This window comes from Durio zibethinus, chromosome 1 (genome assembly GCF_047325235.1).
Source record: "Durio zibethinus cultivar Kanyao isolate XHJ-2024 chromosome 1, ASM4732523v1, whole genome shotgun sequence".
In the NCBI taxonomy this organism is placed as follows: domain Eukaryota; kingdom Viridiplantae; phylum Streptophyta; class Magnoliopsida; order Malvales; family Malvaceae; genus Durio; species Durio zibethinus.
Window position 1 is genome coordinate 37,623,294 of NC_143162.1, and position 27,002 is coordinate 37,650,295.

At 34.5% G+C, this 27,002-nt stretch overlaps 3 protein-coding genes and 1 non-coding gene across 4 annotated transcripts; 2 read left to right on the forward strand and 2 right to left on the reverse strand.

Annotated features, from left to right (window-relative positions):
• Window positions 1-5,001: 5,001 nt before the first annotated feature.
• Window positions 5,002-7,453, forward strand: LOC111312825 (pathogenesis-related thaumatin-like protein 3.5). The gene is made up of 3 exons (XM_022913476.2): window positions 5,002-5,340; window positions 5,449-6,142; window positions 6,784-7,453. Exons 1-3 carry the CDS (start codon window positions 5,274-5,276, stop codon window positions 6,998-7,000), a joined length of 978 nt encoding a protein of 325 aa, XP_022769211.1. The 5' UTR covers window positions 5,002-5,273; the 3' UTR covers window positions 7,001-7,453.
• A 5,274-nt stretch (window positions 7,454-12,727) lies between these two features.
• TRNAL-CAA (transfer RNA leucine (anticodon CAA)) lies at window positions 12,728-12,811 on the reverse strand. The gene has a single exon. It is a non-coding gene; the product is annotated as a tRNA-Leu (tRNA).
• A 3,183-nt stretch (window positions 12,812-15,994) lies between these two features.
• Window positions 15,995-18,345, forward strand: LOC111312827 (thaumatin-like protein 1). The gene is made up of 3 exons (XM_022913478.2): window positions 15,995-16,313; window positions 16,409-17,072; window positions 17,586-18,345. The coding sequence occupies exons 1-3, from the start codon at window positions 16,262-16,264 to the stop codon at window positions 17,815-17,817; spliced, it is 948 nt and encodes a 315-aa protein (XP_022769213.2). The 5' UTR covers window positions 15,995-16,261; the 3' UTR covers window positions 17,818-18,345.
• Window positions 18,346-20,567: 2,222 nt separating this feature from the next.
• LOC111312819 (endoplasmin homolog) lies at window positions 20,568-25,307 on the reverse strand. The gene is made up of 15 exons (XM_022913464.2): window positions 25,167-25,307; window positions 24,961-25,072; window positions 24,708-24,861; window positions 24,538-24,618; window positions 24,252-24,363; window positions 23,984-24,110; window positions 23,759-23,897; window positions 23,441-23,558; window positions 23,105-23,310; window positions 22,796-23,011; window positions 22,516-22,681; window positions 22,220-22,361; window positions 21,943-22,093; window positions 21,389-21,793; window positions 20,568-21,073 (listed from the first exon to the last, which is right to left on the reverse strand). Exons 1-15 carry the CDS (start codon window positions 25,231-25,233, stop codon window positions 20,795-20,797), a joined length of 2,475 nt encoding a protein of 824 aa, XP_022769199.2. The 5' UTR covers window positions 25,234-25,307; the 3' UTR covers window positions 20,568-20,794.
• Between the last annotated feature and the right edge of the window lie 1,695 nt (window positions 25,308-27,002).

Genomic DNA, 27,002 nt, shown 5'->3' on the forward strand with positions numbered 1-27,002 from the left:
TAACATCAACGGTTGCTTATATTCTGTTGCTAAGTATAAAAGCTAAAAATCAGTGTTTGACATTAAGCTTTCTCATGCTTCTACTCTTGAAATTCTTCTTTGAATTTTTGTACCTCTGTTTCAACATCATCGGCGATCGAATCTCTTGATAACCCATTTCTTTGGTTATCAAGTTCACACATGGACAATGATTCCAACGACAACATCAATTTCTTGAATGTTAATATCATTTTAGCAAGGCGTGAATCAATTAGAATAATAGATTAATTCATTGATCTTCTTGCAGAAACGAAAATGCCATTTTGTTGCTTGACTGAGACATGTTATCCAATAGCCACTTTTTGACATTAATAAAAAAGGGATGCTATATATTTGAGAAAATTATATTCAAACACTTAATTTCTGGTTCCAGATTCCAATATTTAGAGAAAAATTCCTCTTTTTCTATCTCTAAGCGACAACTTGCCTTATGCAAAAAAACATAAATTCATAAAATATTTTTTCTTTGATCAATCAATTGATGACTTTATAAAGTGCTGACGACCCTACCATGAGTCAAACATTTTAGGTGAGGGACGACAAATGGGTAAAGCCTGAAAATAATGAATTCAATGAACATATGTTATTCACTTGTAACTAAATTCAGATGTTTCACATGCTTGGATTGCAACCATACATTAAGTGAATATCATTCAGTGAACAGCAGAGGCCATATATTTTGGTGTTGTGAAAGCTTACTAGTAAAGCATGAGCAGGTTGATTAACTCTCTGTGACCAAATTTGAGCATCTTAGTAACAGCCTTCATTTGATTTTCTTGGAAATAAGTTTTTGCAATTTGACATGTATTTTCAGTCGCCCTTGCGTTCTATCCTCCTAATCAAAAATAAAAGGAAAAAAAGGGTGTAATCCGATAATGTAAATTATAGCATGATACAAGCATGTTGGCGTCTTACGGTCTTTATGTGTTTGTCATTTTTCTGGGTTAGGGGAGATAAACTCCGCGGCTGAAACTTATCGTCCCCCACAGCAATCATGGTTAGAAAAACTCTAATAACATCATCCGTCAAGGATTTATTTTTAGAGAAAACTGCTAAGATCATAGTACGCTGCAGTTTCTGGGTGCATGGTTAAGAAAAACTTGAATTTTTTGTCATTTGATCTGAGGCCTGAAATATTGGGTAAGCAGGATTTGGATTCTAAGAAGACTTCAAATCAGTTTACTTGCTATCAAACGATCACCATCGTATCGTCCTACCAGACTTTGATACTTACCAGGGTACCGACAACATAGATAAGTTTCATCACATCGGCCAAGGGAATCATTGTACCATGTTGGGTTTCCGTATCTAAGATGCCATTTTGAAACGTGACGATTCTAGTCGTGAAATAAAAAAATTTATCATACCAGTGGTGTTAGAGTTAATTAAACATGAATTTAAAATGAAATTTTGAAGAGTGGCGAACACTTTTTTTTTTTGGCAAAAAGTTGTCAGAAACTATATATAGTGTTATCGCAATACGTAAATAAATTTAATCTTGGTTGGCAAATAAATAAACTTTTCGATATTGCCATTTCTCGAGACTGGATAGGTTAGAACTTGAAGAGACCTGATATTGGCCGCTGAAAACATCAGATCATCAGATTGGTTTGTGATTTCTAGCTCAAAAATACAGACATGTTGCCTTGCCCTGCCAACCACTTTTAAAATGTACTTTATAGTACCCATGGCAGACAGGGGTGCCTCAGATTTTAACCACAAATGAAGACAAGTACAATAGTCTTGACAAATTCCTACATGAATTCTTGTCACATCTTAATTGCCAAACAATGGACAGCATTGTTGGAGGTTTGAACTGAACTTAGAAATTTAGAAGTTGCATCACTTCTAATTAATTCCATTGCTTTCACAGTTTGGCTTTGAACGGTCTTAAGCTGAGCGTTCATTCCTAGCAATACCCGTAAGCGAGAACGACCTGCGGCCAATAACATAAAAACCATGAATTTTGGGACACCATGATCACCGTATCTCAGTCTTCCAAGCTGGTGTGCCCAGCTTGCTGACGGTAATATTAAGCTGTTGTCTGGTCGTTTAAGGCGGTGGCTGCCGTGACATATATTCAAAACAAAACTTGTTTGTGTTTACTCCCAAAGAAATTTCAGCACTTATGCTGAGAATTGAAATATCTCAATTGGGCCAGGTAGACGGTGAGTAGATATAACTAAGATATTTTCAAGGGCAATATCTTGGAATCAAAGATCTCTGGAGTTGTTGTTTTCAGGTTAGACCATTTTGCATTCTGAAACCTAATTGTTAGAAATTGACGGATTAATTGTTATATAAATCTATTGCTGTTCAACCAATAAGCAGGTTAATTTATAAAGAGAATGGACGCAATTTTTTTCCTTCTTTTGCTCACTGGACAAAACTTACGTGAAGTTTTATAAATGAAATTTGTGAAATTATTTTTTAAAAATAATTTAATAAAAATTTTAATAGAAAATATAAATCGATAAATTGATTGAATTCAATGTAAAAATTAATAATATGTAAAAAAATTATTAAAAATATTATTTATAATTCAAATTTGATTAATATTTATTTAATATTAAAAATTTTGTTAATATGTTTACTAAAAATATTTATCTAAAAATATATATCAAAATTTATTAAATTTTTTTTAAAATTTTACACATTTAATCTATGTAACAACCTTTCAATTTATCAATTTTAATTTTTGATTTTAATTTTTATTTAATCATTTTTAATAAAAAATCTTCATGAATTTCACCTATAAAACTTGATCGAAGTTTTCTCCAAGCTGGTACAACCTCACACTCTGCTTAATTCCAACGTAGGGCCAATGACTAGAGTAATATAATTTAAGCTACCACACTAAAAACGTTGTCATATCTTTAGTAAACCCGGAGGATTGTGTTTCCAAGGTTGACCTTTCAGACCCATGAGAAAAATAGGGAAAAAACGTGTCTCCTTGGAAAACCATACTAAAATGTATAATGGAGGGACCAAGTGGACATGCAGGAGACGTAGCCAGCCGCACTTGACTTGGTTTTCTGCTACATCAGGGGGGTGGGGGGGACAGTCAATTTCTGCATGAAATTTTTACCATTTGTTAGCAATATTGAAAGTTTGACGTTATTTCTTTATTCTAACTATAAACAAAGTGATTTAATGATCTTAATAAACAACTAAACAGTTGGAGACAAGGGACTGGCAGGTAGCACGAAGAAGAAATCTTAATGGATATATGGATGTCAAAATCTGTCAAAGTTGTTCATCGTGGTGCTGCTCTATTGCAAAACAGAGATAGTCAGAGAATTCTACTCTCGTTTTTACTTTCTCAAGACTTTATCTCTCTATTCAGCACCAAATGTTGATTTTCATCGGATCATGCTCCTCAATACCAACTCCGGCAACTTCTGCAGGTTTCTATAAATCTTGGAGATCTTTTGATCAAACGACACGACATGAACAATCACAAAGAATTTTGACTTCAACATAGTAAATTAATTACATATGGAAAAGCTTAGATAAATACTAAAATCATGTAGTGACTAATATTAGGATAGAACTGGTAACATTCATGCTTACTTTTGACATTCCAAAACTCAAAAACCATAATAGCAAAAAAAGAATAACCAAAATAGTTTAATTTGCAATACGAGTTTAGGAATTCTGACCATGATCTGTTAGTAGCTTCTTGGACCATAATCCTTTTGTTACCAACGTTAATCAGGCAATATCAATGTCACATATAGGCAGCTTTATTCTCAAACATTTGTTAAACATCTATTTTGAGCAAATGCAACATTATAAACCTAACCAATCATTTTTAATGTTATTTTTTATGTCGTAATCTTGCGTTTTTCACCACTTCATTTGCGTACAAGTACCGAGTTTTTAAATAAACATATTAGAAAGCAGATATTCTGTCATTATCTTTGCCAAATACTCTACATTATAGGATCGTAGGTAAGAAGAAAAACTTAACTTGTTCTAAAACTGGCTCTAATTGGTGGTCAAATTCGGCATGAACAATGGAATTTATAGAGAAGGAGAAAGTCAGGTTGGCATGATAAATGCCAAGTATTAATTCACTGAGAATTGAAGGTTGCCACCAATTTCTATTGATGCCATTGCCATCCTTATTGCTTTGTTGGTTGGGTAAATTTCCATTAATAATTAGAATCTGGAAAAATTAAAATTGAAGTATATGAAGTGTCTCGTCCTGATTAATTACCAAATTTATGAGTTTACCAAATTAGATATGCTATTGCTATCTTTCAATTTAGATTTTACTTCTTGTATCTAACATCAATTCCACCTTATGCACATGCATTTATTCATCCAATTAATACAAAACTACCTTGAGTATTTAACTTTGTTACTATTTCATGGGATGTTTAAATCTGCAGTGTAGAATATTAGAGAAAATTAGTTGACCGACCAATTGTTGAAAATGAAGATTACTCAGTCCATTAAAAGTGAAAAAAAAAATACTATATATATATATATATATGTAAACTTGAAAACCTTAGAATATGTTGATCAATATCATAATAATCGGTCAAATTACAATTATCAACGCCGGCGACCAAAATTTTGACCGCAGCCAACGTTTCTGCAAATTGCACTAAATTGGTCATTATCTAAACCTTATTTAGTATACGCACGAACCAATACTAATTTAAAGTCTTTTTCAGCTGTTTAGATTAGAATATATTGGTAATTAAGGGATTATTAGACTTATTTTACCATAATCAACACCAATTTTTTGTTATTATAAGTTGTAATATAATAGTAATTTAAATTAAAGATTTCAGTGAATTATATATCATGTTTGGAAATTGGAATGTGAACTGGGCAATATTATTTCAGCATATGAAAAGTGTTTTTTTTTTTTTTTTTTAATTTGGGGTAGGGCCTTCTGTTTTTATTCACCATTTGTATTTATTCACAAAATTTACATGCAAAAAAACCAGGAGGAAGGAAATCAATTCTCAACCAAACACTGCAACTAAAATCGGGTACCGCAGACACAATATCAACTTCTGGTTGGGCCCACATTTAGCTCTATCTATTTCCCTCTATAAATACCTCTTCTTTATCGCCATTGCAGAATCTCACACTTTCCCAATCCCTCATTGAAGAAGAAGAAGAGTGTTGGGATTTACCCATCCACCCCAACTCCCTCTTCTTCTTTCTCATTATTATTATTATATCAAAGATTCTTCTCGCAAAGTTTAAGCTTAATGGCCCGACTTACATTTTTTGCTGTTATTTATTGTGTTCTTGTTCTGTCACATTCGTTAATACCAGGTACTCATTGGGAACATTGAATGATGTTTAATCAGTTCTATAGTTGATTATCAGGATAAGGTTTCAAGTTTGGATTTTTTAAACTGATTTTCGTTACATTGTGAACAGGAGTGAAAGCAACAACCTTTACCGTAGTAAACAAATGCGATTATGTGGTATGGCCTGGAATTCTCTCAAACGCAGGAATTCCAACACTGTCTACAACAGGCTTCACTCTCCAAATCGGTGAAACCAGAATAATTACCGCACCCACATCATGGGGTGGTCGTTTTTGGGGTAGAACCCATTGCTCCCAAGATTCCACCGGTAAATTTTCGTGTTTGACGGGTGATTGTGGCTCCGGGAAGCTGGAATGTTCAGGAAATGGCGCTGCTCCACCTGCCACTTTGGCTGAATTTACTTTGAATGGTTTTGGTGGCCTTGATTTTTTTGATGTGAGTTTGGTAGATGGTTACAACATCCCTATGTTGGTATCTCCTCAGGGTGGCACAGGCCAAAATTGTACCTACACCGGCTGCGTATATGATCTTAATGGCTCATGTCCTTCAGAGCTCAAGGTGATGAGCACAGACGGAAGAGATGGCGTCGCTTGCAAGAGTGCTTGCGAGGCATTCAGCCAGCCTCAGTACTGTTGCAGCGGCGAGTATGGCACCCCCGATACTTGCAAGCCTTCTTCATACTCGGAGGTGTTTAAGACCGCCTGCCCACGCGCATACAGCTATGCCTATGATGATAAGACAAGCACCTTCACATGTGCGAATGCTGATTACACGATAACTTTCTGTCCTTCACCTAACACTAGGTAAATTTACTTTACATAGTGTCTCATCTTTTGTTTTAGCACTTTTGAGCGGTAAAGGATCATTTTGTCCTGAAAAGAACGCTTCCTCGACAAAAGCTGTTAAGATAAACGTTGTCGTAAAGAATCTGTCACTTAATTACGGCGCAACTTTTCACGTTGCTCTGGGAAACCGAATAATTTTCAATCTTATGTCGGCTATGGCACATGTTAACATTTACGTGCCAATACAGCTAACCGTTGAGTTAAAGTTATAGTCCTGTGGAGCTAGACCATTAATTCTGGAGATTTTGTCTTTTGTCGTATCTCCAATAAAGATCTAGTTAAGGTAGCTGCCTCATCCAAATGCGAGGTAGGTTGGCAGCGGAACGGTCTTTTAAGCCGTTGTAGCTGAAAATTATTAGCTGTCTATTGGTTATGGTTGAGGCTGTGTCAGTGTCAAAAAATACAATAATTGTTGGGAGGAGAGTGTTTGTGAGAGTACATCTGTATAGACGTTAAAAGTAATTTTGAAAGTTGAAGGGATTGAATTTTTTTTTTTGAAGTCTTGGAACACGTCAGCATTTATGTCACATATTTACTGTTCGTTGCTTCTTTTCTTTTTTTTTAGTTTTTAACGGGTAGTTTTGGTACGAAAATTGCAGCCAGAAATCGTCACAAGAGCAGACAACAACGCAAGCACAGAACACGGGAACAACAACGACAACGTCACCTCTAATCAACAGCACAATCGTGTACGAAGGTGGGTTGGACGACAGTGCGGCATCACCGTCCACCTGCACCCACGTGTTCGGATCACATGCGATTGCGGGAATCGTCGGTATCACAATGGCGATTTGGTGGTCGTGGCAACTGTTCTAACTTTATCACGAACTTTATCTATCGGGTGGGGGGCCATGTGGCCCCGTAAACAAAAAAAAAAAAAAAAGGAAAGACACGCAGCAGAGTATAGCTAAGCCCCATCAGAGTTCAGCCCATTGGGGTGGTGGGAAATGACCGTATCATGATGGGCCTTGGCTTGACCCTACGGTGACGAGGAATCCAATCATGAAAGAAAAATCCATTTGCTTTTTTATAACAATCCAATTGACAACATGCAAAGAGTGGTGGGTGGGATTCCAACGGACAACGTGCAAGCAGTTAGGTTTAAGAAATGCTTTTTTTAGTTGTATTTTAGTTTTTTTTTTTTTTTTTAGGTTGAATTTTTTACATTATTGGAGGGGATGGGATTTTTACATTATATTTTAGTATTATTATTTAAACTACTGCAACACTTGCTTCTAAGAAAAATGAAATCCATTATTCTTATTGCTAGTTTTTGTCTTGATGTTTAATGTCCTATTCGTGTTTTCATTGGGAATTTAATTAATACAATTGATAGGCATATATAATGGAATGGATAATATAATTAAATGAGATAAGCATTAAAGACGTGGATCAAATTTATTTAAATTGGTTTATACATTCATTTAAAAATGATATTTAATAATAAATTTAAAACTCAAATTTTAACACTAATTTTTTTGTTATTCCTAAACTATGGTTATAGTAATGCCTTTTAGTCATGAATAATTAGTGTTAGAGGTGATTTGGCTAGCTGTTTGTTGGATTTCCTTGTCAATTTAATCATATATTCCATCACAATTTCGTTCAAATTCTATTATTAGTAAAATTATCTTTTTATCAACAGCATGCTACATGCAACTTGTTGTGATAGCAATAGCTATGGAGGATAAGATGAACTTTTTTATTATTGTTAATTACAAGAGGCTAATTTGGTGACTAGTGCAAAATGCGATGTTACGAGACTATATGAGCTAAAGTATTTCCAATAAATATTTTCTTGGATTGTACGAAATTTGTCATGACCATTCTTAATCAATCCCAATCCCAACGGCCAATTATTGAGTTTCTTGTTCTTTTAATTTCTTTTTCACGAGGGCCAATTTGGGCTACTTAGGGTATTTCTTTTCTTTTTTTTTTTTATTTATTTTAGATATATATGGTGATTGCATAAAAAAAATAATTATTCAACCACCATGGAGGTTACCATTAAATTCATCTCGTTGCATTTGGACGGGCAACAGCACGAAGTTTTAGTTGAATGGATAACTGATAACGGTCCATATTGTCGTTGGCAATGTTCACATACAAAGAATACGAGTCATAAAATATAGTCCCAAGGTCCAAAACTGCTTAAATAAACCAATTACTTGGGTAAAAAGTTAGTATATGTTATTTGAAGACTTTATATTAATAATTAATATGTATAGTTTTTTGTATAATATAATTACCTTGACCTGTAATAGAGGCAAAAACTGTCAAAACATTGGTTCTAAAAAGAAAGAAAATTTTATTTTATTTTAATCGTATTGCATGTTAATATTTGGTTTGAAAATTTGTGTTTGCGTGTGGGTTGAAGCGAAGTGCTTAACCTCTATGAATTGTTTTAGCTTATTTTAATTTGGAATCTTGTCTTATAATTCAATCACAAAAGCAACCATAATGCATTTGTGAAACCCTTTTCATACATATTCACAAGTAATCCTGCTTTAATTAAGCTAAAATATAATATTAGTTGGACAAATAATTGTTTCAGAATAACTCTAATGTATGTGTGGAGATGCTCTAATTAGGCTTAACATGTTGACATCAATTAATCACAGCCACAGTGATTTGGTCGCACATGGCTGCTTTCATCATGCGTGTGGGTGCGTGCTTATCCATTCGAGGGCAGCGGAAATTAAGAGTGCTCGAAGGTTCTTGATTAGCCTTTGCTCGGACAACCATGTGCACTAAGCAGACACATAAAACGTCTGAATCTGCGAACCTGGTAACGCCTGCCTATGGCCCCTATTGCTAACATCCCAAGCGCGAAACTATCCATGGCTGAGTAGGCCGAGAATCTCCATTAATTAAGGGAGGGTCAGGGACTCAGGTTCGTTCTCATAAGCAATCATTGATAAAATAAATAAATAAATAAATAAAAACTCGCCGGCCAAAACAAAGTTCGTAGCAGCCAAATCATTCCAAGGAGCAAAGGGTAGTCAACCGTCAAATTCACGGGAGTCACCAAGCACAAATCCAGTAGTTTTATAGCGCACGGAGGCTGCAATTTTTCAAATTAAAGCACTATTACTCTTGAGTGTTATTCCAATTTTGTATTATTTATATGCAACTTTCCAACAGACAAAAAAAAAATGTGGGTAGCTAGGTAGAATGTCTGCTTTTTTTTAATATTTCACCTGCCTAATTGTATATAACCTGTTGAATTTGCGAAAATTGACTCCATTCGGTCTTTTAAATATAATATATATATATATATATATATGTGTGTGTGTGTGTCTGTGTCCAGGTTCTGAAGGAAAAGACATTTTCTCTATTGCTGCATTGATCCTTTGATTGTTGGGTCTATGTTAAAATTTTTTTTAGTCAAAGTTAATGACCCCGGAATTGCGATGGCAAAAGGTTTGGTGGTCTGGCGAGTCTTGTGATCATACGACACCGAACATGTTGGTAGTCAAAGCGAAGCATCTGTTTGGTTGAAGATGAGAAAACAAAGCATCGTTTGTTCTTCTGTCTTGTCATGCAAACTCAAGATTCTGATGTGTACTATTGGATAAGGATACTTTAGAATAATACTACGGACATACAGCTTCTTGTAACCCTCGTTTATTAAACTTCAAAACAAAAGCTTCGCCATTTTTGACTAAAAGCATTAAAGTAAGGCAGCTACTACTTGAGAAAGCTTGATTGGCGATGGCTCCAAAAAGCCGACTTCATTTGTTGGATGGATAACTGATAGTGATAGCAAAGCCGACTTTTATGCTAGCGAGACCTGCCTTTCACTTTCAGGCTATACAGTTCAAGATTAGATCGGGGTGTCACGTGATTTTGGGCCTCAGCTTACTGGCCCTAAAGTATTCTCTACTATATCCAATTGGGTTCTAGATGAAACTTGTTAGAGATCTATTAGGCTTGACTGCATGAGCCTTGACTTCAATCACATTAACCCAGCAACAAGGATCCCTCCCCACCTTAATCATTTTATTGCCGACTTTCCAATCCTATTGCGAAACAATTTTATAAGTCCATATATATTTAGAAGACATGAATAAATTCTATAAAATTTGTAGAATTCATACCTAATCTGTAATTTTTTTGAACTAATTAATAATAACCCATTCAACTAATAATGAGTTCTTTGTGCGGATTCTTGACTATGAATCTTGTTTTTGCAAGTTTCCAATGACCGCAAGAGCAAGTTTTGAGCGCTGATCCCTGACTCGACAACCCTTTTTTCGTATAACTTTAGTGTTTTTTTGAACTACTCAAGTCCAATTAAAGTCACGTACGGAAGAAAAATTTCTTCACACTTTTACGTACCATCTGTCTAAGCATCTACTCAGCTTCTTTTAGTGGAGGAAGGCCATCTAAGATTCTAAGTAGAGGATTTTTTACCAAGGTTCCCTATTCACTTCTTACTTGCTTCTTTTAAAATCTTATATAAACACTAGGCAAATTCATTGTTCTACCTCTTTTCTTTTCAGTAAATATTAAAGCAGTGCAATCGCAGCTGGTTTCAAAGATACAGAGTACTCCTTTTTCACTGTTCTAGAAGATGAATTGGGGGCAATGGTAAAATCAAATTTTGAGACAATCTCCCTCTTCAAACTTTCTACTCTTTACTTTTTTTCTTGTCATATTTGCATGCATCCACGTATTGATGTTCCTTTTGACCTCTTTTCCACATCTCTTCAACTAAACTTGATCATGCATTACTTTAAGAAAAAGCTTTATTAAACACAAAGGCTCTGAAGCAAAAACATGTTTAGGTCCCATGAATCTATGATATTTCTAAATGTCACCATTTAAACGATTCAACAACTCGAATATTGTGGGGATCCCATGATGATTTTACCCAGCAAAGTTGTGTCTAGGTTCCCGTCCTATAGAACATGACATATCATCAACATGGCGGCATGGCCTCCGTTAACCTAATGCAAGGTATTTTACTGAGCACTTATCAGGGATTTGATGCGAATGATACTGACTACCTTAACGGATAATGCAAATTCGTGAAACAAAGTTGAAAAAGCAAAAGCTCTCTCTACTTTTCGAGGGTCCTCAAAATCAAATATAGGCTTCTGTCGCTATGACGCAAATCTTTTACCTAAGAAACAGAAAAAGGTGAGACTGAGAAGGAAAAGGAAGTGATGGGAAGAAAAATATTATAGAATAACAATAACAATTATCCAAATGGGTGCTTTACACGATGGATAACATGCCAAAGGACATTCTCAGATGTTGAAACTTTAAAGAACTTTCTTGCTATGGATACTTGAGAGTATGTAATTTCATTGCAGTTTGCAGACAAGTTGACTCCCCGATTTCTGCTTTCCAGAAGTCTAATTAACACGTTTGCATTATCCTAGAGCCTAACACACTTGACCACAGATGCAAAGTTAATTAAGGAAGTAAACTAATTTTGTTTACAGCAATTCAACAAGCCTTACTACTTTTAATCCCTCTTGCCATCTGCTTAAATTTATGATAAGTGCGTTAGGAGATGACCATAAAATTAGCTGATGTGACTTGTATATATCCTTGGAAGTTAAAGGCTCTCATCATGGTGGAGGATCAAAGGTCGAAATGGCCTCAAGCTCTTGGTCATCCATGCTTGGATTCATGAGTTGAGGGATTTTTTTCTGTATATATGAATAAGTTTGTCTAAAAAAGGCAGCTAACTAGTGCCGGCTGGGAATTGAAGAACTTTCTGCTGGTTATCATGGGCACATGGAAATTAAGTTAGCTACAGTAACTTTTTGAACATGCAACGTAGACTTCCCACTTTTGCATGTCATATATACGTCTATTAGAAGAAGATAAGTTATAATAATTAATAAACAAATAAAACTCCAATTATATATGCAAAAACGTGATAGTCATGTATGGTCAACCGCTTGTTTAATTTGGTAGGCTAGCTAGCCATAATTTAATTTCCTAACTATTATCAGCCACAAACAATGAGTATATGGGTCTTCCTCGAGCAGCTAACTTTTTTAACCTTTGCAATTTTATGTGTAGATATGTACTTATTCTGAATGTGCATGTTCTCTATCGTTAAACCATATAGCCATAGTGGTGCTTAATATTTGTTAATAATGGCTTTTTATGCTATTTTTTTTCTTTTTGACTTTTTTCCACATGCAACGTAGGCATTTTCACTTTAGCAAAACTTTTGCATGTGCTTTCGGACACGCCATTTTCCAAAGCTTTCTCTTTTTTTTTTAAAAAAAAAAAAAGAGAATTTTTTCCAAAGCTTTCATATTTTAATTTGTCGATACACCGTAGAGGATTTGTTTGTTTTGAAGCAAAGATTGCGATTGCCAAGGCTGCATTGGCTGTCAATAGGGCTTAATTTGTTTGATAAATGTGAAAACTGCATCAAAGAATTATTTTTCCATCAAATTTGATGGGGCGATAATAACTAACACACAATAAAATGAATTAGTCTGCTGCATGCAACTATAATTCTTTTTTACCCTTTGTTTTCTTCAACCAAACATTAAACTATGAAAAAAAAATTGTCAGAAGTGGGATTTGAACCCACGCTCTCTAACGAGAACCAGAACTTGAGTCTGGCGCCTTAGACCACTCGGCCATCCTGACATTTTGATTCGATAACCTTATTTTTAGCCGAAGTGTATTTGGCAACGCAGCGGCTTTGTAGGAGACATGGGAAAGCATCAAAATGAAGAATGGTGGTGCGGGTTTGCAGCGGAGAGCGAGTGATGACCGTAAGATCCCACAGCCAAGTGACTTCCACGTCAACACGTATACATTGACGTGGATCAGCTTTAGCATCAGCATCTCTTTTGTTGTAATTGCTAACCAACAAGCAAAGTCGGTTCCTGCTTTTCTCTTGCTACTTTTCCCTTTATGGCCTCAATCCCCAGGCCGCATGAATCCCTCGACTGGGGTTTCAGCCCCAATTAAACTTTCATCATGATCTGCTACATCTTTGCTTTTAGTGTTTCCAATTTAGAACTCAATAGGGTACGTAAAAGAATCACAATTTGTTTATTTTGTTTTACAAATGCTTTAAAAATTTAGGTAGTGTTTGTTTTCAAAAAATAAAGTTATTTTTTGTTTTTATATTTCAAAAAAATAAAAAATATAAGTAAAAATGTGTTTGATAATTGAAAATAACAAATTTTTAAAAAATAAAAATAAAAATAAATTAAAATATCAAAACAAAATAAAAATATGCTTTCAAGTGTATATTTATTTTAAAAGTTAATATTTACTAATTAATAAAGTGATATCATCTGATTTATTAACAGTTTTTAAAATTTATATATTAATAGTGTATCAAATATAAACTTTATTTTTAATTATGAAAATAAAAAATATAAATTAGTTTTTTCTTATCTTATTATAAATTATCATATTTAAATATTTTTTTAATATTATTAATTAATAAATATATATTATATTTATAATTAAATAACATTAATAATAATATCATTGAATTATTTATTTATTTTTTTAATTTTATATTTAAAAAAATAATTTTTATTTTCATTTATTAAATATATTTTTTAAAAATAAAATATAAAAAACAATTTTAAAAAATTAAAAATTAAAAATATTTTCTCAAATCAAACGCTACTTAAAATTTATATATATTAACACCGGCCTAGAACTCGAAGCACAAAGGGAATCAAGAAAAAAAAAAGTTGGCATCAATATTAGAAATTGTCTTAATTCACGTGTTAGCCTTTAATTGGCGAAGCAAGTGGACCCCGTGGATGAGCTTATAGTTGACGGCGATGGCAACGGGGACAGTTAACAATGTCAAACGGAGCTGGTCGCAGTATAAAATATAATATATCACAGCCTGCTGTTGAGTTAACACATGGCATAATTGAAAGACAAAGCAATTGTTCTCCCACGGACCACCGTCGTGCTAGGGAGTCGTCTCTAACTCTCTATCCATCCAACATGCAGTTTCGATAACCAGGCATAGCACGCGGCAATTAAAAAGGTTTTTTTTTTTTTTTTTTTTCTACTTTGGCATGCATGACTAACTGGGCTGATGATCATGAGAAAGTTCATCGATCGCCAGCTTTGCAAGATTCGGACTGTCAGTCACTTTGTTAATTGGTTAAAGATCTACCATATTATTCCAAGTGTGAATTAATTGAATTTCGTGATTCGGATCATCAAATAAGTTCAAATTTAGTACATGCTTTTCAACGAATCATGTCTGATTTACGAATCTGATTCCTTTGAAAATGTTTCCAAGAATGATAGCAACATCGATCATAAGTAAACCTTCAAAACTGAGACTAATTGGCCATGCATATTTCTTCAAACACGTTTGTTAGGTGGAAAAGTTGAAGCATATCAACTAAAAAAAATTTAATTTCGCCAATTCATTCTAAATCCTATCACGAGGAAGTCTCAATGGTTCCAAACTGATTGATCAATCATATTATAATAATTAATTAGCTCTGAAATCTTAATCAAGGACTGTCAATGAAAAAAAGATGTGCAATAATGTAACAGGGAGAGGCAATATTAAATGGAATTTTAGGCGTAAACGCTTAGCCTTCCAATCTCATCAATTTGACAAATCAAAGAAAAAAACTAGAGAGAAATATTTATTTCTTTGATTTTTTTTTAAAAATATTTGGTCCACACAATGCCCAAATTATTTAGTCTCTCATCAAGATAGATTCTTTTAATTTTCTTTAAAATGTCTAAAGACTTTTTATAATCCTACTATTAATTAGAATATAAAAATGATGTCATCGAGTCTTTTCTCGCAGTTGGAAACGTAACGTGTCACCTATTGCCATCGGAACAGCAGAGATTTTATCAGTTTAAGCACCGTTTGAGCAGCTGTTGATATGCTTCTTATGCCACCTTGTAGCCAAGTTACCCTTACCAGAGCCCACCATACGGGCACTGAAAAAAGAGTTGCGAGGATGAAAAGGTAAAGAAAAAGATGATTTTCACATTGCTGCTAGCCCATAGAATTTCAGCATGTTTCTAAAGCAACGGAGATCAATTCCTGAGAAAAAGCAGTAGCTAGCTAGCTAGCTAGTGATATGTATTAAACTTGATGACCTTAACCAATGATAAAGAAGACAATAAAGATTAAAGTTTTGCTTAACTTCCTTAAAATTATATAAGCGCCTGACCCAAAGTCAATCTTTTCTTTTCTTTTCTTTTTCTATTCTTTTTTCATTTAACAAAGAGAAAAAAAACAAAAACAAATGATTAATCTCTTTCATATATATCTACATTTATATAGGTTTGTCCCATAATTTTTTTTTTCTTTTGTAATTAAGTATATTAGAATTTAAAATTTAAATTCAAATACTTTATCAATAAATCAGATTATTAACAATAACACATTACTTGATTTTTTTTCATTTAAAAAACACTTAAAATTTAAATATATATGGCATAATAAGATGCAAAGAAAAAAAAATTGAAAAGGTGCAGGAGATTTTTCTTTGATTCTCTAGCTCAAACAAGGGTCGTTAATTTCTAGGCGGCAAATTCAGTCGCAAAAAATAAATTCGACACTTTCAACATTTCCTATTTGGTCAATAATATGCTTCACTTAGAATGGTTAAAAAAAAACTTAGTACTATTAGTTTTTGTTTTGAATATCAGAAATACCGAAATAGTTTGGTTATGGTTTTGTCTTTGGTTTTGGTTTACCGTTTCTTGAAACTTTTTGACCGCTGTAGAAAATTACCCCTTCTGTCCTTATACAACAGTAGATTTTATGCCAACTTCCACCCTATATATATAAATATATGGTAAGTGCAAACCAGCCGACAATTCTTTCCTATCATCAATCAAATTGCCTGCTTCCATTTCCATTACTGTCTCCTATCATAAACCTCAAACACGCTTCCAATTCATGATCTTCCAACCAACAGAATTAAACCAACCTTTTCTTCTATTTATCATCATCATCACACTGGCAATGCAGCCTTTTTCTTACTAGGAGAAAGGCATAATCTTCTTCTTCAGCATTCACCAACGTATTTTGATTCATTAACACTTGCTTAGTTATACCCCAAAATTTCATTCCACATGGATCTGGTTTTCTCCACCTGTTTATTCAGTCTGCTCTCCATCTTCCAAGGTAAGATTTCAAGAATTCTTCCAACGTTTTGAATGTTGATTTATACCATATATAGCGTTAACATTTACAAAGTCTGCATTTAAATATATAAACAGGGATTTCAGGGACTACATTTACACTTGTGAATAAATGTGACTATACAATTTGGCCTGGTATCCTTGGCAACACCCAGTTAGACAGCACCGGATTCGAGCTACCATCAGGGGAGTCCCGATCCTTCCAGGTAACGCCCAGTTGGTCAGGTAGATTATGGGGCAGAACCGGATGTGCATCAGACCAAAATACAGGTCAATTCACCTGTCTAATCGGTGACTGTGGCTCCAACCAAATGGAATGCAATGGCAAAAGTGCAATTCCCCCAGTTACCTTAGCTGAGTTCACGATCGGGTCAGGAACCCAGGATTACTACGACGTTAGTTTAGTTGACGGTTACAACTTGCCAATGATCGTGGAGCCAAGCGGTGGGTCAGGCACGTGCTTGTCAACAGGTTGTGTCAACGACTTGAACCGGCAGTGCCCGAATGAGTTACGGGTTGGGTCGGGTGATGCCTGTAAGAGTGCATGCGAAGCTTTTGGGACCCCGGAGTACTGCTGCAGCGGCGCCTACGATACACCGGAAATATGTAAGCCATCTGTTTATTCGGAGATGTTCAAAGCAGCTTGTCCAAAATCGTATAGCTACGCGTATGATGATGCTACGAGTACGTTTACATGTACCGGAGCTGATTATACGATTACATTCTGCCCTTCATCAACAAGGTAAGCACGAAGGATAGAAATATTCCACTATTTTGGTTTAATAAAAATAAATATTTAAAAGTTTAATTTGTTGTAATAATACGATAAAAGCTTAATTAATTTTTTAATTTTAATTCTTAATTTTTTTAATATTTAAGCCGGTCTGAAAATGTTCGAATTAAGCCTAAATTATCTTATCTTTTGTAAGGCATAAGCTAACAGGTCATGAGTCATGACCATTAGCTTGTGGCATACATTAAGGATCTGGTTGTCAATTAATTAGCAAATAATGATGAAAACGAGTCTTTTTTTTTTTTTCCTTTATAGGCATAAATCAAATTTTGAAGTCTTTTCTGATTGAGAGATTAGAATCCATAAAGAAAAAAAAAAGAGCTAAAATAAAACAACTTTTTTCCATTTTTATCAGAACAGAATCTCCTTCTATTGCAGTAGTTTTTAAAAAGCTCCATTCGGTTAAATTCCATATTCTCTAACATTTTTATTAACCATTGCTGTAATATTATTTTTCTACAGTCAAAAATCAGCAAGCAATACGACCCCAACAACAACAGGAATAACAGGGACGACAAGCACAACATATGGATCTATTACAGGGTCAGGAGAGGTCCCAACGAACGACAATAGTTCATGGTTACCAGAGTTTCTTACAGGAGAGTCTTCCAGGACTCTTTCTTCTTCTGCTTTCCACACCACATTGTTGGCTTTGGCCATTTCCTTTCTCTTCCTCTCCAGATTTTATGCATAATCTCAACACTCTTAAGCAGCTTATTAATTAACAGCCAAAATGGAAATTAATTTGGGATTCTTCTGCCTTATGGGGAGTACTGCTGTTGATGTCCAGATCGTAAAACCCAATTTTCCAGGCCATGTGTATAGAAAGAAAACAAAACTATATTATTATTATTTGTTCTTTATAATTTATATAGCTTTGGAAGAGTTGTACACCAAAAGCAACAAATTAGAAAAAGGAAGAGCTTTAGTCATTACTTTTAATTGATCAAGAAGGCATTTGAAGATAGTGTTAGTTTACTGTGAATCTGAGCAATCTGGTTGGTGTCTGTGGTGTGTAGCTGATAAAGGAAGCCCCGCTTTCCTGGAATTACAAGCCTGCTTGGTAGTTTAATGATTTATTTTAGCCGCTATGAATGAGTCTTGTAATTATGGTGTCTACGACAAGGGCCATTTTTCCATCATTTCCTTTCATCAAATTTCACTTTTTGTGTCTGAAATCTGTGTCAATTAGCAACTTAGCATACATAATTAATTGGTTAAACATGCATACTCCCCAGCTTTATGTTTTCAACGTTTCCCTTATAGTTCTGGAACTCTTCAATCAAGTAATGGATCCCAATATAAATAAGAATAACATTTTTGCCTATGGAAATAAGTGAATGGTTTTAATTTGAACTTAATTAGTTCATGCAATCATCATTAAAAAATGTTATTTAGTAGATTTGTATTCAAATTTCAATATTTACAATCCATTTTTTAATTTTTGTTCTATCATCTCTTTTGTGTTTAAAGAAAGAAAGAGAACAGGATTTAAATATGCAAGTATTGTGTAATATATAGTCTAGCTAAAGAAAACAATTTTAAAGACAATACTCTCATCATATTTTTGTCTGTGTCATCTAATAAGATTTTAATTTATCTTTCCCTCGTTTAATACAATTGCACAAATTTAATCAAACTTGTAATTTGCAAAAATTGATAAAGTTTTTAACAAAAAAAAAAATTAGTTCTTAATTTTATCTTAAAAGTATAGATGATAACAAAGAAAAAGGAATCCACTGCCTTTTTCTGTACTCCTAAAGATGTCGATCAAGATCAGCATTGATTTTTTATCACTTGGGATTGAGGTAAATTCTTAAGGCTTTAAAACACAGCTTGCTCCTCGGTATCTTTGTCCACGTTTCGGGACAGATACAAGGGAAATACCTCAACAACGTTCTCATTATTATGAAGGAGAGATCAAGTAATCATATGAAGTACCGGAAACTACATAATGAATCCTGAATATATAATTGTCATATATATGCCTAAGTTTGGAACTGAGCGTATAAATCTCAACCATGGTAGAAATTTTTTTAGTTCAAAGAAAATGTGTGATGGAGATGTTCATAAGTCCAGCTTTTTCTCCATGTGGAAGTAGATATGCCACTTGAATCTCTGTGGCTTTGAAGCTTGAGATAGAAGGGTACGTAAAGATTCCCAAATATGTTAAGACACTTGGTAAAGCCCGAAAAAGGTACCGTTAAGATTCCATCTTCAGTGGGATTTGAGCGGTGATAAATTAGCAAACTTGCGTAGGGGACCCTTCTGAGCTCTGACCTCCCCTAATATTTGAAAGGAACAAAGCGACTCTTCCTCTAGGGGCTCTTTCAAATTTCTAAAGAATGCCCATTACCATTTTCCTTTTGTTCAAAAGAGTCGAGTGGTCCGAAACCAAAGCCCCATTTTACTAAAAGGAAAGGAGCATGTCGCCCTTACATGACAGAGAATATGATTAAGCCGCAAAGAAGGAGTTACTGCTTATGTTGTCCAAGTTGGTCCAAGGCCAATTATGTTGAGGAAAGCATGTGCGGCTTTTGACAAAGATTCTTCGGTTTGGAGCTCTGAAAGTAGCAATTGCCAAATAATATTTCAGAGTTTTCAATAAGTGCGATCCTCAAGGGCATTGTCTCACAGCCTTTGTATTTAACAGGCTATTGTAGGAATGCTTTTAGGATTCACAAGTTGAGAGAGCCCCCACCAATTTTGGCCGTTCTCAAATAAAATGAAAGAAGATGAAAAATGGTTGTCTTCATCCACTGAACGGCATAAAAATTGAACGAATCGGAATCAGTCTTTTAATTACAGATAAAATCTAAAGCAATGGCAGTTAGCGGATGATTAAAATAAACGAACGACAAAATAAGGGTCCACTCAGGAGTCCAATCTCTAACGAATCATATCTGCTTCTTTTAAGCACTCTTTTGCTAGTGGTTCTATTGTTTATTCTTTGGACGGCTCTGATGGAAAGAAAGCCAAAGAGTAGATTTGCCTGTCAAAAATATTATGTAAAATGTGGAATCTTGTTCGTCAAAAGCTTCAGTGTGCTTTGATACACTAGCAAAGGGTATTATATTTCCTTCTAAACTCTATAAAGTTTAATTTCGATTATTAAACAAGCGTTTCCAGGTTCCTCCTTTGGATAATAAATTTCATAAATATCCAAAAAAAAATAATAATGATCCAGCAAAGTTAGTCTTAAACCAAGTCTAAACCCAGGAAAGAAGAAGACCAAGTTTGGTTTTTCTACCCAATTCCCCATTCGGCTTCATGGCCCTCATCAAATATCGGCTATTGCAAATGAGAATCGGGGCCAATGACCGCAGCCGGCTATTTTAAGAACACCGCATGGCCCCCTGCCTAAAGGCCCAGGCCGGGTGGTCTCAAGGCTTTCACCCCAGTTGACATAAAAGAAAAGTTAATGAGAAACAAAACAACCATCAATACGAGAAAATCTGAAAAGCATTGCCATGAATTACAAGAGAAAATGCACAAAGCTTGATTTCAGCACCTTAAGATTAATTAGATGCTAAAGACAAAATTCCTGATGACTATGGTTACATTAACTCTAACATCAAAGTTTCGTACTAAAAAAGCATGATGAAGCTTTTCGGGTTCTCTCGAGATAGCAGACTTGGTGGGAAAAAACATATCTCAAGGCTTCAGACAATCTACAACTCATCCTTGAGATCAGAAGGCTCTGTATCCGCATCATTTTTGGCAGATTCAGCTTCGCCCTTCGGAATGCCAGCATCTTTTGACTCGGACTCTGTCTCAGTTTCTTCAACATCATCATCATCCTCAATAGTTGCATCAGGACTGATATTTAGGCTAGATTTCACTGAGCTGTAGATGCGTGAGGCAAAATCCTTTGGGTCAGGTAGATTGAAGCCACTCTCCATTAGTGCTGTCTGGTAAATAAGCTGAGCCGTTTGCTTGACACCCTCATCCTGAAGATCCAGCAATCGATTTCGTCAAAAACGAAACTAGCAAAATGAATTACCAATTCCTACATGTTAGTTAATGAGCAAATGCAGGACAAGACGTCATCCCAGTGTCAGATTCAGAACGAGTACGCATCACTTTATAGCACATACCATGAAGTCATGAACACTTACTGTCAAATGGTAAATTGCTCCTACATACAAACTACAAATTCATGCTTAGATCAATATAATGCATGCAATAAGTTGTAGAAAGGAAAATTATTAATACCTATGGAACAAAGTGTCATCAAACATGTTTCTGTCTACATATACACATACCTCTGCGTCCTTGACAACTCTCTCACGAAGCTCCTTGATGATTGGGTGCCTTGGGTTAATCTCAAGGACCCTCTTGCCACGCATGTACGCTTGCTTGCTAGCATCTGATAAGGTTTGAGATTGCATTATTCTTTCCATATTAGCGCTCCATCCAAACTTCGATGTAACAACCACACAAGGAGTGTTGTCCAAACGGTTGCTTATTTTCACTTCATCAACATTCTCACTGGCAAGTGCATTCTTCCACCATTTGGTTAGTTCCTTAAATGATTCCTTGAGTTCTTTGTTCTTTGAGTCTTTCCCAAATTTCAGGCCCTCCTTGGAAACGTTTTGGAACTGCTTTCCATCATAATCCATCAGGTATTGCATCAGGTATTCATCAACAGGATCTGTGAAGAAAATAACCTGGAAATAACAAAGGCCATTAGAAGCAAAAGAAAATAAGACAAACACAGATCATAAGGAATAAAATAAGTAAAAGGAAAGAAGTGAAAAGGTGTTTTCGAATCAAACAAGTAAATATCTGAAGTTAACGGCTAATGCCTTAGCAGTACCTCATAATTTTTCTTCTTAAGCCTCTCCAAGAATGGAGATTTTTCCAATTGTTCCTTGCTGGTTCCTGTAATGTAGAATATATCTTTCTGTCCTGATTTCATTCTTGAGATGTACTGATCTAGTGAAGTCAATTTACCATCTGATTTGGTGCTGCATGGCAATTCATACACAATTAGTCATTACTGGCAGAAAAAGGAAAGTCATGTCCAAAGAAATTAAAGATTGCCTCAAAAACTAATATATGGAGGGGAATGTAACTAATATAAAGTCAAATACCTCTCAAATCGAAGGAGTTTTGCCAAGCGATTTCTGTTAGTTGCATCCTCAATGATACCAAGTTTAATGGATTTTCCAAATTCATTCCAGAACTTAGTATATTGACCCTTTTTCTCATCATCATCACCAGATTTTTCAACATCTGCGTCCCCATCAATATTCAGTATCAATCATTAACCCAGAAATAACTTCAAATAGAAGACTTTCATTTTGAATGGCCATTAGGCCACAGTCTAGGGTGAAGTATTTGTAAATTAAATTCAAAGTAATTACTATAAAGAAGCATTATAACATGCCTTTCTCATCTTTGCCACTGGACTCATCAGGATCCTCCTCAGCAATTTTACGAATCATATCGAGGGCTTTCCTGATGAGTTTCTTCTTGATTGTTTTCAAACTACTGTGGGCTTGTAGCATCTCTCGTGACACATTGAGTGGTAGAGTATCAGAATCAACAAGACCCTGCTCAATAGGTTACCCATTCAAAAACCAATCAGATCACAAGAAAAAATGACTCTAAAACCTCGTTAGTGCATATTCAAATCAACTTAAATAACTTGGCATATCTTCAATTACCTTCAAAAAGCTAAGATACTTTGGCAAAAGCTCATCAAATTCATCAGAGATGAAAACTCGTCTAACATACAACTTCAAGTTGGCTTTATTGGAGTTATAGTAACTCTCATACAGATCATGAGGAGCCTTGGGAGGCACAAACAAAACAGCCTTGAACTCAACATCACCTTCGGCAGTGAAGTGACTCCAGGCCAAGGGCTTCTCATCACCAAAGTCCTGCAGAATAGCACAAATATACAACAATCTAGGTTAGAAACTTCTCCACGGTGTTTTCAGCATTCTGGGGCTAGGAAATTTATGGCAAATTACCTTTGCTAGAGACTGATAGAATTTTGTGTATTCTTCGTCTGTCACATCCTTTGGACTACGCAACCATATAGCCTTAACATCATTCAGAAGCTCCCATTCATTAGTAGTTTCCTTCACCTTCTTTGTCTTTGGTTTCTTTTCAGTTTCTTCATCCTCACTTTTTCCAGTATCTTCATCTTCTCCTTCCTCAGAAGAGCTGCTATCAGCTGTTTGAAGCAATAAAAAGAAGGAAGCCAAAAACTATAATCAGAATATGCATACTCCTACAGCATTAAGTAAAAATGTCGTCAGCAAGCCTTCAATAAACATGAACAGGAAGCTTTCAGTGATACATACTGGTTTCCTCCTCATCGCTTGACTCATCTTCATCTGCAGGTACCTCAACATCAACCTCTTTGGTTGCCCAGATATAGATGGGGAAGTTGATAAATTCAGAATATTTCTTCACCAACTCCTGCAGATGAGAATCACAGCAAATATTTTCAGCATATTCTCAAAAGCCCAAGCATAAATAAATATATCAAACTATAAGTTCATGAAGATAACAATACAAAGGACAGCAACATGATGAACCAAAAAAATCTCAAATAAAATCGGCATACCTACTAAAGGTAATGTAAACAAACAAGACTTAAGCTATACTAAGTTACTAACCTTCAATTTGCTCTCCTCCAAGTACTCCTGAGCTTCATCTCTAAGATGCAATCTAATCTCAGTTCCACGTCCCAGTGGTTCATTCCAAGTATCCTCAGAAATTGCAAATGCCCCATCAGCCTTCGATTCCCATACATACCTGAAAAGCAAAACATATGTATTAAATAATAATTCAACAATCAATAAACACTTATATAAAAACTACAATAAGGTCACAAGACTCACTGTTTGTCATCATTGTGTTTACTAATTACTTCAACATAGTCAGCTACGAGATATACAGAGTAGAACCCAACTCCAAACTGCCCAATCAGGTTAAGGTCTCCGCTGGACTGCATTTTCTCAACAAATGCTGCATACAAAAATAATAATAATAATAATAATAATAATAAGAAGAAGAAGAAGAAGTTCAATTTGCATACTTAATACTTAATCAAACTTAATTCTACCTTAACAATAGCACTTGCAGAAAATAAATCTTAAGATTATTTACCAGAAGTTCCAGATTTTGCAATTGTTCCCAAGTTCTTGATCAAATCTTCTTTAGTCATTCCTATACCTCTGTCACGAAGCGAAAGAATTTTCTTCTCTTTGTCCAACTTAATCTACAATATCAACGAATTTTATGGCTGAGAAAGGACAGTTTTACATGCAACAATATTGACTCAGATATTCTACATTCACATGCTCGTTTTATAACATTTCTAGTTATTCGGCAAACAGAGTTTTCGATAATTATATTATTTCCATAAAGTAAAGTTCTAATGTGCAGCACTAACCTGGATCTCCAGCTTGGAAGTGTCGCCTTCACCCAAAACTTCTTTATCCGTAAGTGAAAGGAACCTAATCTTGTCCAAAGCCTAAAATTCAAAAAAAAAAAAGTTTCTACTCAAAAATTGAGTTCAAAACAATAACTGAAAACAATTCACCCAAAAGAAAGAAAACTTACATCAGAAGCATTAGAGATCAACTCCCTGAGGAAAATATCCTTGTTGCTATAAAGAGAATTAATAATAATATCCATGAGCCGAGACACCTCGGCTTGGAACTCAAACTTCTCCGCATTATTGCGAAGCGATCTCGAAGAGATCGATTCCGATTCCCTAAAAAGCAAAAAAAAGGAAAAACATTTTCGAATTCAAAATATAACAAATAAAGCTAAAGAGTAAGAAAAGTATATTCCAAAACTAAATTATACCAACCTTTTAACTACATCAGAATCAGTTTGTAAGCCGTTAGGCACAGCGCCGATCTTTTCCTCAACTTTTGGAGGATCTACGGCTCCTTCCTCGGCATTTACTTGTACTTTTCTTCCTGAAACAACCGTAGATCCGGATTCAGCAATTCAAAAGCTAATAAAATCAATAAAAGAATTTGAAAATCGAAAAGAAAAACGGCGTAAGCTTACCTTGATCTGAGAGGAGACTAAGAAGACAGAGAAGAATCAAAGCGGAAGGGATCGCCCACTTCCTCATTGTTTGCTTTAAGGCTTTCTTTCTAGTATCTTCGTGTAAGTGCAAAGGATCGGTTAAGATTTTGGTTATCCCTTGGAGTGTTAATTCGGTTTGCGAGGTTTTAAACACAGCGGAGGTTTTAGCTCTTGCGTAGATTTTCTCTCTACTTGAAATGAACTGTTAGGATTGTTTCGATTGGTTATTGGTGCCAGCGTGGATGATTAACGGTTAATGGTTCGTTCATCGAAACGTGGCGGAATTTTATTGGTTTCACCTTGTTTCTTCGACGTGGATAAGCCGAGTGTTTTGGCCGGCCCCACCGAGACGACTTCAACGAGTGAGTCTACTTGACCGATTGATCGTCAATGGTGGATGATCAAGCGGTTTTGGTTGTGGGAAACGTGGCGGATTATGATTGGGTTTTTATTCTTTGTTTGACGTGGATGAACTGCAAGATTTCTAGATAGTTCTATGGGCAAGTTTGGTACCGGGAATATCTATACTCTAACTACGGACTATACTTTGTAAAAAGTATTCGAATTTGGGATAATTCGTTCCTCGTATAACTTCTGCACGATAATGAATAAATTGAGCCGGAATTTTACCAGTCAAACGCATGTTATATCCTAAACACTCTGCTACCTAATCCTGACAAAGAAAATAACACCATTTTATTATGACTGAAGGCGTGATCGTTACTGTAATTTTTACGTAAATACACCTGATTATTGTGCGAGGGTAAGTAAATTGGCCTGAGTGGGGCATGATTCATGTTCTCGACCACGTGATTTTGGCACTATAAAAAAGAATTTAGGAAAATGGAAGTTTCTATGTGACGAAGCTGCAACTACATGTCAAAATCTTCTTTGCAATTGCTCTTCATGTCATCTAATGACTCGAATTGAAAGGGGCAGTTTTTCATATATTTCCTAGCAGTTTCTTGAAAAACTAGTGCTACAATTGATTCAAGATACCTACTTTCAGTTGTCTCTGCCTAACAAAAGGAATGAAGATTATTATTTTATTAGAAATGAGTCTGCTCTATGTTGCAAATTTAATATTCCTAGCAATTAAAACAAATATTTTAAATTATTTAAATTAATTCATAATTTTATATTTATTTTTTATTATTTTGATACAAATTTTAATAAAATTAAATTAAAATAAAATTGTATATTATTTTTTTGTAAATTTTAACTAATTACAAAAAAGTAAAAGGTATAAAAAAATAAATAGATTGACAGAAAATCATCGAATATGAATATTTTTTATTTTTATATATTAATTCATTTTATTATAAAATTTATTTAATAAAAAAAATAATAATAGAGATAAAGTTGTGTTTATATCTAAAATAATAATAATTCTTTGTTGTTTGACCAGCCGATAGTCATATATTAAATCAACAAGTCTTTAAGTAAGGTATTAATCTTATTTAATTATATATTTCCTTCAAAAAATGGATTAATGTCTACAACTTAAATAGTTAGCAATCTGATAATTATATAATCATAAAAACAGCACATAATCACACATGACACTTGGAATGGAATATGTTTGAATGACAGAACTAGGTGTTTTGTAAAAATAAATAAATAAATAAATAAATAAATTTAATTAAATTGATTTATATAATTATTTTTAAGAGATAATATTTTAAAAATAATTTTTATTTTATTTTTAAATTGTGAGTTTTTTGAATAAATTTTTTTTGAAACAATGGAGATTTATTCTTGTTGTTTTATTAATTAAGCATATAAGTATATTAAACAAAATAAACTATCAAAGAG

Excerpts from the sequence above, each read along its gene's own strand:
- LOC111312825 (XM_022913476.2), top strand. The coding sequence starts at position 5,274 with ATGGCCCGACTTACATTTTTTGCTGTTATTTATTGTGTTCTTGTTCTG. Across the intron at positions 5,341-5,448 it reads GTCACATTCGTTAATACCAG|GAGTGAAAGCAACAACCTTT; the intron begins GTACTCATTGGG and ends CATTGTGAACAG. Across the intron at positions 6,143-6,783 it reads TGTCCTTCACCTAACACTAG|CCAGAAATCGTCACAAGAGC; the intron begins GTAAATTTACTT and ends CGAAAATTGCAG.
- LOC111312827 (XM_022913478.2), top strand. The coding sequence starts at position 16,262 with ATGGATCTGGTTTTCTCCACCTGTTTATTCAGTCTGCTCTCCATCTTC. Across the intron at positions 16,314-16,408 it reads TCTGCTCTCCATCTTCCAAG|GGATTTCAGGGACTACATTT; the intron begins GTAAGATTTCAA and ends ATATATAAACAG. Across the intron at positions 17,073-17,585 it reads TTCTGCCCTTCATCAACAAG|TCAAAAATCAGCAAGCAATA; the intron begins GTAAGCACGAAG and ends ATTTTTCTACAG.
- LOC111312819 (XM_022913464.2), bottom strand. The coding sequence starts at position 25,233 with ATGAGGAAGTGGGCGATCCCTTCCGCTTTGATTCTTCTCTGTCTTCTT. Across the intron at positions 24,111-24,251 it reads TGCAAAATCTGGAACTTCTG|CATTTGTTGAGAAAATGCAG; the intron begins GTAAATAATCTT and ends TTTTGTATGCAG. Across the intron at positions 23,559-23,758 it reads TGGAGGAGAGCAAATTGAAG|GAGTTGGTGAAGAAATATTC; the intron begins GTTAGTAACTTA and ends TCTCATCTGCAG.